Consider the following 15615-nt stretch of genomic DNA (forward strand, 5'->3'; position numbering starts at 1 on the left):
AGTGAAAAAGCTTAAAATTAATAAAGAGTGAATAAACGAATGATTGAAAGCAAAAGATGTAAAAAAAGGCAAAAAATAAGGGATTTATAGCATGAATATTTTAATTACTGTTGTAACGAAATTTCAAGCATTCTACAACCTACTAATTTATTTCTGTACTTTCAGTTTAAAACGTGTAAAAAGAAATTATTACTTAATCATTTAATATATCTGAATAATCTAAACCATCAAATAGTTAACTTGAAGTGTGAGTCTACTTGCGATTAAAAAGGAGTACCCGTTCAAGAAAGTCAGATGAAAGCTTACTTTTTGCTGATGTGTAACCTTTTAAGCAATTTCTCTGTAAGCTTACATACAATTCTGGTGTAACCTTACGCAGAAATAAGTGAAACGTTACGCTACAGTTACATTACCATAGTGTAGCCTTTCACAAGCTATGTGTAACTTTACACTCGTTATATCAGTTGAGTTACTTCAGAACAGCGGAGGCAGCTAATGGAGAAAGGTTACACAAAAATTTTAAATCTGAGGCATAAGCAGTTTTTTTAGATCTGATTAAAAATCTTTAAGCCTAATTTGGTAAAAAACAAAGGATCAAGTTGATCTTCAAAACGTTAAAGAAGAAGCGCAATATACATTTCATTACTCATTTTCCTTAACCTTTTTTTTTTCATTTAAAAAAAACTTCAGAAACTGTGAAAAATAAAAAATACGGTTTCGCCAATACTCGCTATTTCTTAATTCATATTTATTTTAAAAGCCAAAAAAAAAAAAAAAAAAAAAAAAAACCATAGGTTAAATCATTCAGATGTAAACTATTCATTTAAAACTACTCACAGCACATAGCGATTTTTGGTGCACCAGTCGTTTGGATAAAGTTTCACTTTTAAAAGCTACTTAAGCGTTTTTATAAGGTGGACTGATTTTATGGCCACATGAAATGAAATCAATTTCATCAAACACTTTCTGAAACATTGCTTTAACACCATTAAATTATCAAAATATTCTCTAGGTCGGAATAAAGATGAAAGAAGATTATGCGAATTTTTCAGCAGATGATGGTTAAATCGTGTTGAGCTATAAAGTGCAAGCAACTACTAATGCACTGAAAAATTCAAAGGCAACGAAAATGTTGGTTGCGTGTGTAATACTTATTTACGGAAAGATTCAGTTTTGGTGGTGTACGATGCAACTTACAGCAAATTGATTTTCCTCCTTCTGGAATGAAACATTCAGTATCAAAACCGGCTGAAAGTCTTTTTGTTTCGTAATTCGATACATTTTGGGGATTCTTGTAAAATTCAGTAGCTATTACAGCCGAGTTTCTGAAATTTCCTTCTCCAGGGAAAATATTTCTCTTAAAACCGTTTCTCATGTCAATAACTTTTAAAATATGAACTAAAATGTTTGATTCCTTTTAATTATTTCAGCTCTTATTGCGAGACCAAGTTTGTTACAAAGTATCCTTGCCTGATTATTAAAAAATGAATAAGTAAAAATATTCCGTTTGAAGGTTTTACCCAACTTACTTAGAATGTACTTTTACAACATTTGATTAATCCTGTTACGTACATTCTCAAACCGTGCTCAATCTAATTCAACAACTAAATATAAAATTGCAATACAACCATATATGTATAATGTTCAAAATTTCAATGTATTTCAGTAGAAGGCTCGAAATGAGACTAAGCTTTCCCTAACTTCAGAGGTTCACTGGGTCTTGCTCAAAGTCGATGCTTTCCCCAAAGAGCAAAATTTATTAAAATCTAATCAAATACATCTGAATAGCAAGTTAACAGTACAGCTTCTCGATAATCGACATTAAAAACGAACTGTATTACCTACATGCTTTCCATAATATTCCAATTGTGCTTTATTCACCAATTCAGTCGCATCATTTGTGTGCTATGTCGTGGTAATTTTACATCAACTGAGACTGAGCAATATTTAATTAATCAGTCAAACATGCGAAAGTACTTTTTTTTTATTAAGAACCACAACAAAATGAAAAATGAAGGTTTTGAAAAGGAAATACACAGTTAGAAACTACATTTTTATCTTAAATTAAAAAAAAAGATTTATGCTGTGTCGAAATTTTAAATAGTATTATCTATTACGTTTAAATAATATGAGTATTATTTGAACTACTTTTAAAAATAATGTATGCTAAAATATTTTCAACGGTAGAGCAACACATAAATTGCCCCCACCCTCAAAAAAAAAAAAAAAAAAAAAAAAAAAAGTAAACACTTGGGATTCGCTTAGACAGTATTTTGATAAGTTTTTTCCAAAACGACGGCCTTAAATTGTATGTTGATCTCCTTCAAAATATCATAAATTTCACAGCTAATTTTATCAACTTAAATGGAGCTAATATTTGAATAAGCAATACCTGGCAGAAGACTTTCTTGAAAAGAATTGCAGAAAAGCTGCATAAGAGGATGCGACAATCTTGAGCCTGTAAAGTAATTTTGATTAGCAGGTAATTTTTAATCAAAGCGTATTGCAAACCATACATACATGTTTATAAAGGTATATATCAAAGCATTAGAAAACATCAAGATAAGTATCTGATCCGGCACGTTTTACATTATCAGACGTAACCATTTCTCTAAAACGTCCACAAACAATCGAAATAAAATATTATCGACTGTAGAAATAAAATATTGCCAACTGTAGAAGTTCGTGGTGGTTTTGATCTTGCCTTTTTTTTTTTTTCAAATATGAGTTATCTGGTTTAATATTTTTTAACAAAAGCTTATGCTAAAGAGAAAATGTAAAAAATATGAAAATTACCTTTTGCACTTTGCATCACTAAATTCAAATATGACTATTTGTTTTTACCTCGTAGCTCAAATTTCTAAGATATATAATTTCAGTGCAATATGCGGGACACTGTTTTAAGGTAAATGCATAAATAAAACAAAACACATACATAAAATATTTTTTTTAGCATTATATTATACAAATATTCAGAATCTGATTACCAAATAGAACAACTTGATTTTGTTTTTGAGAGGATCTACTTGTTTATTTTCTTGTAGGGTGAAATTAAAGGAATTACACTCATAAAATTTTGGTGTTAAAAGAATTCCAAAATGTTTATAAAACGTTCTCTCACTAACCGGTGTTTTCTCATGTTGAGCAAGTATAGTTAAACATTTAGCTGTAACTGGGCTCGTAACAAATGATTTTTTATTATAACTTACCATGTTCGTTGATCATAATATATGTTATCAATACTGGTAACTCTTTGAATTTATAGTTCTTCATTTGTATTTTAGATTTGAAAATTAATAACATAATTTGTTGCTTTTTTGCAACTGAATTTTGAGCATAGTCTCTTTTATATTAAAACTCAACTTTTGGTTTTTCGTACAGCTGTTAAGAAATACTATGTACAAGACCTTGCATAGCTTGCGACAATGAAAAAACAGTAAATACTTGCAGATTTTTAAATAATTAACTTGCCCAATAAACAAATGTATACTTACTTTCATTTCTTGTAAATGATCTTTATAATCCTTTGCACTCGCACCTTTGGTCAGAGTCACAGTAACATTTACTTCTTCCAGATCATTAATTAATTTTGTCATTGGCTAAAAAAGAATGAACCAATTCATTTGGTATTTCTTTTTCCTAAATTAATGTCGTGAAGGACCATGGCATGAATTTCTTATTAAAGCTTAACATTTTCTGCCTGAAATATTAACTAATGAACCTCTACTATATAATATATGTGGCATGACAAAAAAGATGTTCAAGACATTCAGCAGAAAAAAAACCCCGCAGAAAAGCTCTTCTTCACTGCCCCGATTCCAAAAATTACATAAATAGGTAAATACAGGCTCTAACCGCAGGAACATAAAAACCGATTTTATCATTCGATGGGCCATGAACAATATAGTGCAAGCACTGAATGACTTTGAAGTCCTTTTTTTCAATAAAAAATCAACGAAGTAATGCATATTGATCAATACAGTAAGATTAAGTTGCCATTCACGTAATAGCCGTCGCATTGATATCACTTTTAGTCAAATTCATTAACGTTATGACCAAAAAAGCGCCCACTATACCTATAGGTTTGATCAAGTTTTTTATTTCGAAATGATCCGCTGATTCTTCGAGTACATTTAGTTCAAATTTCAGGTTGCGCCTACCAATAATTTTTTTTTCGAAGCTTTTTGAAAGCTAAAATTTAATTATAATTACTTTGTACATGGGAAAGTAAGTACCTTTTTTTATTGCAACGCTGCCACACCGCTGCTGTCGGCATTCCGCGCATGCGCACTAGTCCTCCTTGTTCCTCCGTATAAAAATTTTCTTGTGGAAAAAATAGCATAAATTGAAAAGGAAAAATCCTTAGGCGGTGATACTTAGATACCCTAGTGATATAAGAAAAATCTTTTCCTTTTTCAATGCTTATATATCTTCTATGCGAATCTTGCGTAGAACAACACATTTGAAGCAAGTAATTTTTAGTATTTTCATGATAGCTGTGTCTAAAATATGTTACTCTTCTGTCTAAAATACGTTAACTTTTGTGCTTCATAGAAAAAGTTGTTGTTCCTCTTACTAGCTCATGCATCCTATTTACCAAATTTTCATAATGCGAAGTTTTCACACATTTAAGCATAAACACAACGTAATAAAAAAATTACAACACTGATTGAATCTAGAGTCGCAACATAATCCGAATTTTCATGTCAAATAATATATTTACTGTAGTACACTTTGAATTTCAGTTGAACATTCAAAAAATGAGTTCATGAAAGAAAAACAACTCAGTACTTATCATTGAATGTTCAGTTCAAGCTATCCTTGCCTCAAAAGCTCGACAACTTAACACCTTAAATGGTGATCAACAGCATTTTGATGCACAAAATTAGCAGATTACTGCATACACTTGTTTCGAGGTTTCAGGGAACCTCTTTTTCAATGCAAAAAGTGTGTGCTTTTGGATGAAAAGACTCCAGTTAAAGCACTGGACTTACTGGACCTTTTATTGGATGTCTTTTCATCCAAAATCTAACTATTTGCATTGAAAAAAGAGGTTCCCTGAAACCTCGAAACACGTGTATGCAGTAATCTGCTAATTTTGTACGTCAAAACGATGTTTATCAGCATTTAATCTTTCGCACAAAGGTATTTATTTATTTCTAATTTAGCATCTTGTCTAACAGGAATAAACACACGGCAGTCATTAAGATGGTACTTATTACAGATTTATCTTCATACTCTTCAATGCATAAGGCATTCAAAACTTAATATTGCAACCTGAAAAATACTGACCAATGCATGTCTGTCTCCTTGTTCATGGAAGGCTGCGACGTGAGACCATTTATGATTCGAAATAAAAGCCACTATTGCTGCGTTGTGTGATGAATCAGGAGCCACTGTTCTGAAAAACATAGGAAAGTTCTTTCGATCGCTCAGGGCAGGAGACGAGGCACCATAAGACATCTATTAGTAAAAAAAATAAAATGTTTACAGGTTTGAATAGGTGCCATAAAATCAGCAAGTGAATTAATGCCTTTAAAAGGCAATGAATATAATTTGCTATTTTACCTAGCCTTTCCTATACATTTCTTAAAATCCGAAAATTCAAAAAATTTACCTTTTTTTTAAAGTTAAAAAGACCGTAAAGTTTCTAAAATTTTTAGATTTTCTTTTCTGAAAGTTTTGAGATCAAAAATTTGTGCTTTTCTGTATTGACTATAAAAAATGTTTTCTTTATTGTTTTGAAACTAATTTTTGAACATTAGGAAAGTAGAAAGCATCAGTAGGATAACGTACAGATGATTAATGAATAATAAAATCAATAAAAGATTTGACAATATTTAGAACAAAAGGAACTAGGTTGTTTAGTAATTACTAAAACAGGCCAAGCTAAGAATAATTTTTGATGTATTAATTTAAGTACATTGCTTAAATTAGTGCTTATAAAAATGGGCTGTTTAATAATCACTTAATCAGGTGTAATATTTCTAGAAGCATTAATGTAAGTACATTGCAACCATTTTAAAGTTAAATAAAATGTCAATTGACAACTGTATTTAGGTAGTCAAGAAGATTTATGTATTCCACAGATGCCATTTTCAAACTCTATTTACTCATCATGTAAATACTTTTAATGCAAGAAAATAATGAATTTTGGAATATTTCCACAATAATTTTTTGTGGCGAGCGGAAAGACCTTCTCTGAATTAAAAATTAATTTTAAATGAAGTGGCATAAAGATACTTTTGAGATAAGCTTGCAGTATATAAGTCTATAATGTGAGTAACAAAATACAGTAACCTTTATTTAGTTCAATTTTTATTTCAGGAAAAAAGTTGATTATTTTATATCAAATTATCAAACAAAACTCCGGAAAAGAGATTTATATCACTTACTGCTTCTTTTTAATAAAACACAATATGTTTTAGAACTCAACTCGATAGGAAAGAATAGGGATGGATGGTTTGCCTAGAATTATGCTTAGAATAAACATAGCTTTTAATTTCTGACACTTTCACCACATGGAAAAATCATAGCACCATATTTGTTGTAGTACATAATTTTTGATGCCGGGTTCCATATGATTAGTTTCAGAAAAGACTATTTAGCACTATTAAAAGTAAATAGCTACATCTTTTTCAATATGAGTTTTCAATCTTATTCATCGTCGTTAAGATAATTACTTTTAATGTTTTATACATCTAGTAACACATCATTTATTAAGTAGCAGTTAAGCTACGCCTCAAATATTGCATGCTTCTAGTGATAAGCAATTTGATGCAATGTTGTGAAAATGGAGTGATGGAATGTTTGGGCTCATTAGTGTAACCATAAAAAAACCGTACCATAAAAATATTATGGGTATTTTTAATGATTTTACATCTATTTTGAACTATGAACACTTTACCCTAGCCATGGGGGTAAAGTGGTCTTAAATACATAGCGAAGAGTAAATGTCAAAAGACTAATTAAATCAATATTTTTATTTTAAAAATCAACTGTGTTCTTTATCAATGTAATGTAAAATAACAACAAAAAAATTGAAGTGTTTAAGGGTTTTTTTTTAATGTTCCACCTAAGTTGAAAAACCTGTATTGACTACTTTTCCCCACCAGACCCTTAATGTGTATAATGCAAAATGAATTATGACAGTGTATAACAACATTCTTTACTTTCATTCGTGTATGTACTACATCTATAAGCTTTACTTGCCACCTAAGGCGATGATTCGGAGCCTCATATAGCGAGAACGTCATAGCTACTTGGAGTTGATGGGCTCGGTAAGAAAATGGAGACATATTTTCAAGTTGGTATCCTTTTTGACGCCTTATTTTTAAAGCCGAATTTGGAGAGAAATCGCCAAACCTCGCCAAATTCGGTGGCATTCGGCACATATCGAATCTTTTCAGTTACATCACTGTTACGTGATATCTGTAATGACGTCAACAGCCTATCAGAAACTATCATTAGCGGGATATACATAATTACATATGGCCGGATTTTAATAATGTAGAATTATGACATGTCTATTTATAAAGAGCATTTTTAGCAGAACAAATAGAATGTAACAGCATTATGAGCAGTAAAATATATGAGTGTACGTACGATTAGTTTACTGGTAAGGGTGCCTTTCTTCTTCCGAAATTGCAACCCGAGTCAAGCAAAACATCTGCTCCCCTTGGAGACGGGCCCCTACACATGAGAGGTACAAAGCAACCCGCCCTGGTGCTGCTTTACTTAAGGCAAACTACAGAGAAAATCAAACGGTTCTGGCCCGACTACGAAGCGAACACACTCGAACACAAAGACATGTGGCTGGTCTCAAAGTTTTCCCTCTACGTCCCAAACGCAATGTGGGTCAAGCCGCTCCTGCTCATATCTTCTCCTGTATCGGTTGTGAAGAGATTCTGTTCTACTCCAACCCTATTGCTGTTTTGGAGGATTTGAAAGCGCACGGGTTCATGGAAGTGGTGTCTGAAGTGGGATAAGCAGTAACAACAGTTTACTGGTATATAGTCCTTTAACCAGTATATATTACTAATTTATTATTAGAGTATTTGTAGGATATTTAAGAACATATGCAAGAAAGATTTCATTGTTTAAATTAAAAACAGGTATTCTACATTTTGCCCAACAACAGTTAGGCAACTATTATTTCCATGCATCCTCTATATTTATGAACAATAGAGTGTATTGATTGCGTTTGAGGCTTGAAATAAATTGTCAGAAAATTTCGTTTTGCTTTGCATCGTACTTTTGTTGCAAATTGTGTTAAACCTCAAATCATGGCAAAGAGTTCTATTAATTATGAGTCAAACGAACTGACCTTTAATGTATCTATTAAATTTTAAGGATAGTTATTTTACTTATATGCATAGGGGAGGGTGGCCCAAAGCGGGTAGGCATTCGTGTGCGGCCGCATGGTGTGCTAGCGGCGATGCATACGTATGTCGCGTTTACCCGAATACCCTCGAGTTTCAATCAGTACCAGCGAAGTAACGGTGAAGCGGTATGACGTAACCAGACATAGAATACAAAAAATGATACATTTATTTAAAAAAAACAAAAACTGAAGGTATGTAACTTGCGATTAGTCGAAGAGCAGCTTATTTTCTTTATTGTCAATAATAGTACGTTATTCCGACATCATCCACCTTAAACTACGATGGTCATTTCGTATATTTTTAAAATTTTATTAAAGATTATAATTATTGAAATAAAAAACGTGCTTTCGGGCAAAGCGAGTATAACTAATTTCTATATGTTTTGTTTGCAAATGTACTGGCTTAGATTTTCTACTTAAATAATATAAATATAAAGTTAAAAAGTTATTTTTTATGATGGCAATTAGCTAGTCTATTGATTTAATCAATTATTTCTTCATGTTTTATAAACAAATGTGCTGACTTATATTTTTAATTTAAATTCGATAAGAATAACTTCTTTTTTTATAATGAGAGTTAGCTAGTGAATTGCGTTAATGATTTATTACTTCATATTTGACTGACAAAGTGCCAAATCACAATTAGTTAAACTTACCCGCGTTACTCGAACAGCTTACCCGCTTTAAGCCCCCTGGTAGGGCAAAGCGGGTTTTTCGAGTGTTTCTAATGTTTGATAATAAATATCGGGTTTGAAATAATACAAGAATCACTTTTTATTTTGGAGTTCAAAATCCCTTCTAGGAAATGAAACGAAAATTGTTGCGATAAAAAGCCAGAAACTACAATTTTCTATCGTTCTTCGTTAACCTACCTGCTTTGTGCCACCCTCCCGTTTATAATGATTATCCACAAACACTCATCGTAATGGATTTCGTTTAAACGTACAATAGCTGTCTTTACTGCAACTATAAAAATTCTATCCCAGCATTTCTCCGAGAAAAAAAAAGTTTTTAAAAAGCTATGAATAAAAGATGCGCGTAATTGCTCCGAAAAAAATGCTTGAAGAAGCGAAATGGTTCTGAATCATCGTCACGCACACAAAAGCATACCTCAAGAGCAAAAAATATCCTCAATTTTTCTAGTCGTTAAATCCAGTGAAAAACGTGAACAATATTTTACTGAAAACAAATCATCTCATTTCTTTTGTGCTTCGAAAATAATTATTTTGCATGCAAAATTCTATAGACAGTGTTGTTGAGAAATACTCCTAGTTTAAGTTCAGTTTTACAACCATGTGCTAAAATAATGGAAAACTAAGACATCTTAGAGTTTGGTAAGCATGTGGATTTTTTCCTCGATATGCCGCTCTTTCCCGAATAATAATAATTGCATAAAAGACGAGCAAGATCTTTATAAACGACATAAATAATGATTCTGAGCAGAGCTCAGCTGAATCAAAGAGTAAAGAGTAAAACTCTGTACCCAGATATAGATACGTCAGTTTAGTATATCCTTCTCTTAATATTACCCATGACAACAGAACGGATATTTCTTTTTCATGTTTAGCGAGAGTGCACGTCATTCTGCTAATGAAAGTTTTCATTTGGGAATAGACACCATGTCGTTAATAATACACTACCCTAATTGACAGAGAACCTGAAATTTTTCGGTAAAATGTCGATTATTAAACCTGTATCCGTAATCAGAATTTTGTTTCTTATATTTTTTAAATTTTACACAAAACCAAGCACACAATAAAGCGAAACTGAAGTAATATTCTTGTCCTTATCGCCTTGAATTGTTCTGCAAAATTGTTGTATGTTTCATTGCATGAATAGTTTACTGCAGATAGTACAATTATCATGAATCCGTTTGGGAACTGTTAAAAACTTCAATAAGCATATTTTCTTTGTTTATTATGTTATGATCAAATTTCTCTATAAAATTGTCTTAGGATCCGCTGTCTGTGTTCATGTTTTCGTTCGAATGAATTTTTCGTAATTGCCAATTAAGGGGCTGCATTAACAAGAAATCTTTTTCTTCACAACAAAGGACAGAAGACTAATTTTTAATAATATTGTTTTCTCACGTTTTTTGAACTTCAATATATTTATTTCTTTTCTTGTTCGATCATTAGCTTTTTTTGTTTCGAGTCGTAGTTGCGATCAGGCCTGTGGAGCCGGAGTTGGACTGATTTTCGGGTAAAGGAGTCGGAGTCGTTGGAAAACAGGGCGACTCCGGGCTTCTTTTTTTCCCCTAATTTTCACTGACTCTCCTTGCATGAAAAAACTGACTACAAATTGGTACGATTTTTGTATGAAGATCTACTAATAAGAATATAACTGCCATTGGCCACTAGCTGGCTTTTTTATTTAGCGAAATTTCACTTTCTGTAAGAGCAACCTCGGTCAACCCGCTGTTTTTATAACTTTCTTTAATTATTAGCAACTGTCAACAAAGGTTTTGTTCCCTAATATTTTGCAAGTATATGTAGTTTTTGAATTAAAAGTAATCACTTTCAAGATTTTTTTTACTTTGACTTGGAGTTAATATGTAGTAAAAGTAAAATAGTACGAGAAATGTATCCCTGGAGCAAGTCGTGGCCCGTAGCTTGTATGGAAACTTTTAAAGTGCGGCGAATTCAAATAAGTTTTGACGCGAAAGCACTAATCCAAAGGATCCAATAGAATATAATTTTTTATTTTTTTAATCTTATGACTATTCCATAAACTTGGTTCTCATTAAAAGGTATGAAATTCAATCATTATATGATTTTTTGATAACAATGCTCAATAGAAGTTAATCTTACAATTCGTTATATTAAGGTTTATTCGAAAGCATCCAACAACATTTAAATTCAAAATTGAGAGGAGAAGAAACATATGTATAGTTTCGAATCTATTCGTACAAAGCTGCATACCGCCGCATTTTGTGTCAAGTTTGCTCCAGACTTATATTTACCGATCCTCTCCCAGAAACATAGTATACCCTATTTTCATTGAAATTTTATAGAAGAAATATAATTTTTATAGGTTAAAATTTTTAGAATTTAAGTACTTATATTTTTTATAAGCTCTTAAATTTACTTTGGGTGTCCCCCTCCCTCAAGATGGGTCTCATCCGGGTTCTTTGCAAGAAATCGTCTTTTTCTAAAGTTACAGCTTTCAAAAATTACGATTTGATCAACAAGATTGAACAGCATTAATTTGTTGAACATTAAGAAAGGGCAAATTAATCCTTCTCAATCTTTTAAACGATGAGATTTTCATGTAATATCATTTTAAAAATCGCAACTATTCGAGAATTTGATTTTCGAATTGAATTTCCGACGTTGTATGCATCTTAAATTTACAGTAAAACACGAAGCGAAAAGTTCATAAAAGTAACTAATATTTCAATCACTGTTTATTTTTCAGTTGCAATTTTCGATAAAATATTTAAACTAATTTATCTCCGGAACGAGGTGCGATATCTTGTTGCAGTTTATTTTTATTGTAAAGAGATTAAAATTTTCTTTCAAAGTATAAGCACCATTTGTAAATGTGAGATTTTTTTTTACTAGTGTTTTGTGTGAAAAAAAAAATTAAATCAATTACTGTTTTTTTCTCAAAAAAAAACCAATTTCAAAATTTTTGATATTTTTTACTGTTAATCAGTACTATTAAGTACTGGATTCCCTGAAATAGAGAGCTTCATTTCTTGAGTTTCTCAAGTTTTAGAGGCATTTGAAAAAAATGAGGATCTTTCAGGAACAGAGTATGAAGATGTATACGGGTCATTCTCCAGAAAATGTAACTTTTGAACGCAAATATTTTTCAATTTCGAACCTTTTTTTTTTCATTCTTTCATGGAAGTGTTACCTACTAGAAGTAACCAGAAACAATGGCCCAGCTAAGTTCCATTTATTTTACTCATAATTTTTTTAAAAAAATGCCTTATTCACGGAAAAAAAGAAAACTTTTAATGTTTAAAGATCAAGGCCAATTTAATATCAAAGTAGCAATTTTGCTAATTGTGCAAACAATTAGCTATTTTGCTTATTAGCCTTTTAGTTCAAATGTGTGTTAAAAATAGTATTTAGCAAACTTTGAGAATATACTGACAATTTATAATAGTGTTAGAATGCCTAATATTGATGTATTTCCCCTCCATCATTTGTTTTCACTTCAGAAATAGTGCCATTGACAAGGTCTGTCACGGAGGTTAGATTCACGGAGGTGAGGAATTTTCCATTAATATAGGCCTAATGGATACATTTTTCAGGGAAATATTTTTTTTTCTTCGTTTGTACAATCTGCACATGTCAAGCATATGAAAACATGTTCACTTCTTTTTTTACATTAATTTACATTTCCGAAATTCAAGTTCACGGAGGTGAGAAGTCACAATAACCACACGTAGTTTTAAAAACAAAATCTGTCTTCTTGTGTTTCGACAAAAATCTCACAACTTCTTCATGGCTGAAAATAAACAAGAGGGCTCCCTTGTATCATGGAAAATAAAATTTGATGTCATTACTGCCATTTGAATGGCCATTTGTCTTTAGGTAACGGAGGTGAGAATTTGTGTGACATGACTCCTTCACCTACTAAAACGAACTGAAACACAATATTAAAAAATTAAATATACTTAAACAATTAGTATTTGGGACATTTGTGAAAGGAATAATAAATAAATAAGTGTATACCTTTAATTAAACGAGTTATTTAGCAACATAAACAGTCACACAAGGTGTGTGACCTGCCACGGAGGTGAGAATTCACATGATGTGGACCAAAAATATACTAAAATAAAAATTAATATTAAAAATTTTTTGGCAGGTTTAAATAGATATATCTTTGATGAAATTAAAAAGCACTGTTACATGAATTGTTCCTTAAAGTTTTTACTGTAAAAGGCGTGTGACCGAAAAGTTACTTTTTGGAGAATGACTCAGACTTGGAATTTCAAAATTTTGTCTAGCAGCAAGTGGCCAGAAGACACTTTTAATTCAGTTAAATAGCAGCATTTTCATTTTTAGAAGTTGCTTCATCTAAGATTTTTACTTTTTTTTAAAACAGGAACGCAGCCTTTAGCTGATTTGCCTGCCGAAAATGTAATGGCGATACTTTTCTCCGCGCGCAATATTTTTAGTGTTGTGCCAAAAGATTGCGTTCTTGTTTTCACAAAAATAAAAATCCTTAATAAAGCGGCTAAAATCAAAATGTGGCCATATAACTAAATTAAAAGTGTGTTCCTGTCACTTACCACTAAATAAATTTTGAATTTTCAAGTCTACATTTACATATACAGTTAACTGAAAAACCTCATTTTTTTTCCAAATGCCGCTACATTCTGTTAAACTCAAAAGTGGAAGCTTCAGGAAATGTAGTAGTTAATAGCACTGATTTACATTAAAAAAATTGAGAATTTTGAAAGGGCCGATTTTGAGAGCACTTCAAAAATTGATTAAATTTAAATTTTCAAACGGCTGTTGCAAGAAAAATTGATCTCACGTTTCCAACTGGTGTAGATATTTTAAAGAGAAAACTATTATCTTTTAATAATAAAAAAAAAAAAAAAAACTGCAACAAAATATCCTGCACCGATCGGGAGCCAACGCAGTTTAAAAATTTTCTCGAAAATCGGAAACGAAAAATGCCGTCCAGGTTGCCATCTTTGTCATGCTCTATCTCGGGAAAGGATTTTTTTTTGGAAAAACAAAAATATGCCTGACGTTACTTTTTTCTGAGGTTTAACGTATGATGGGCTCAAAAACTTCCGAGGCTATGAATGTTTCTTCCCTGCCTGATCAAAGATGAACAATACCTGGATAATATATATTAAAAGCAAACAATTAAAGAAATGAAAAAGACAAAGAATTAAAAAAGTATGATTTTTCAAAGATCCAGGAGATTGAGTTCAATTGGAGATTAATACGCAAATATTTTGGTTTAAGCAGAAATTATGCAAAAATATAACCGTTCATTATATATAATATTTCTCAAAGTCGTTTTTTAACGCCGCCATAACTTAATGAATAATCCATCAAATTGCATAAGTAAGACATCATTTAAAGATAATTTTCACCGCTTTCGGTGAAAAATAAACGAAAATCTTACACTGTGGAAGTTTTGCGAAAGAAATTGGTGTATTCTGTCTTTTAATACGGATTGCTGTAATGTATAACGTCTCACGAGTGAAGCCGTACAGTTCGGATGGTTAGTGCGTTGTACGGAAAGCGGGACGATCATGGGTTCGATTCCAAGAGATTTGTCGTTTTCGAGTGACTAATTTTGATCCAAATTTACATAAATATATAATCTAAACTCATTTCAGGATTCTATACCACAACTGCGCTTATATGAAAATTCGAAAATAGAACTTCAATTTTATGCATGGTAAATCTCAGTATGCTTCTTAAGAGTGTATTTCTTTCTTTCTTTCTTTCTTTTTTTCTGTATGCGTTTCCTTAAATTCTTCAAAAACTGCAAAAACCAAACATAATATTATTTTATTTTTCACCGCCAGTGGCGAAAAGTGAACAAATAATTCATTGCTACTATTTTTCAAGAAATTACCATCAGAAAATCGGATTTTTAAGTTACCGCTATCGAACTCGAATATTTCGCACGGGTCATCTAGTATTGAACATAATTTCGTACATACAAAATTCAAAAGAAAAAAATAGAACTATTATTATTATTAATAATTTCTCAGAATGTAATACGTGGTCGTAACAGAAAGTATTTTCTTTCAGCCGTTATCCAAATATCAGCTCCAATAGGGTGGTTCAAAAATACATGTAAAAACAAAAGTTTATCCGTCTTCAACTGAAAAAGGGTGCTCAACCCCCTCCTCCAAAACTTCATAAGTATGAAGAGGGGAGTATAAATACGTTGAACTGAAAAAACAGTGCTAAGTATTATAATAAACACGAGTATTTACAAAAAACATCTGGGGAAATGTTTCTAAATTTTCGACATTTTTCTTTACGACGGCTAATGGGAAATTGAGGGGTCATTAAGCACACTCTTAAAATTTGAGCAAGAAGCTAAAACTTTCACAGCATATTACTATTAGTAAGTCTAAAAAAATAAATAAAAAAAATAAAAAAAATAGGGGGTGTCCTGGACTTTAGCTGAAAAAAAGTTTTTTTGAAACACCCGAAGCTCCACACAACTGAGAAGAATATTAATTTTTTACAAACATTATCATATTCTTGTAAATATAATCTGTACAATTTTCGTGT

General features: G+C 31.5%; 1 protein-coding gene across 1 annotated transcript in view; it reads right to left on the reverse strand.

The window, feature by feature from the left end:
- LOC129219050 (gamma-aminobutyric acid type B receptor subunit 2-like) overlaps positions 1 to 15615 on the reverse strand; it is a 156802-nt gene that overhangs the window by 83346 nt on the left and 57841 nt on the right. Inside the window, exons 4-6 of the mRNA XM_054853370.1 lie at positions 5293 to 5463; positions 3495 to 3599; positions 2393 to 2458 (exon numbers count right to left, since the gene is read on the reverse strand). Of these exons, the coding sequence (XP_054709345.1) occupies positions 2393 to 2458; positions 3495 to 3599; positions 5293 to 5463 (342 nt within the window). The remainder of the gene's footprint in view (positions 1 to 2392; positions 2459 to 3494; positions 3600 to 5292; positions 5464 to 15615) is intronic.

Source organism: Uloborus diversus, chromosome 3, assembly GCF_026930045.1.
Source record: "Uloborus diversus isolate 005 chromosome 3, Udiv.v.3.1, whole genome shotgun sequence".
NCBI classification, from domain to species: Eukaryota; Metazoa; Arthropoda; class Arachnida; order Araneae; family Uloboridae; genus Uloborus; species Uloborus diversus.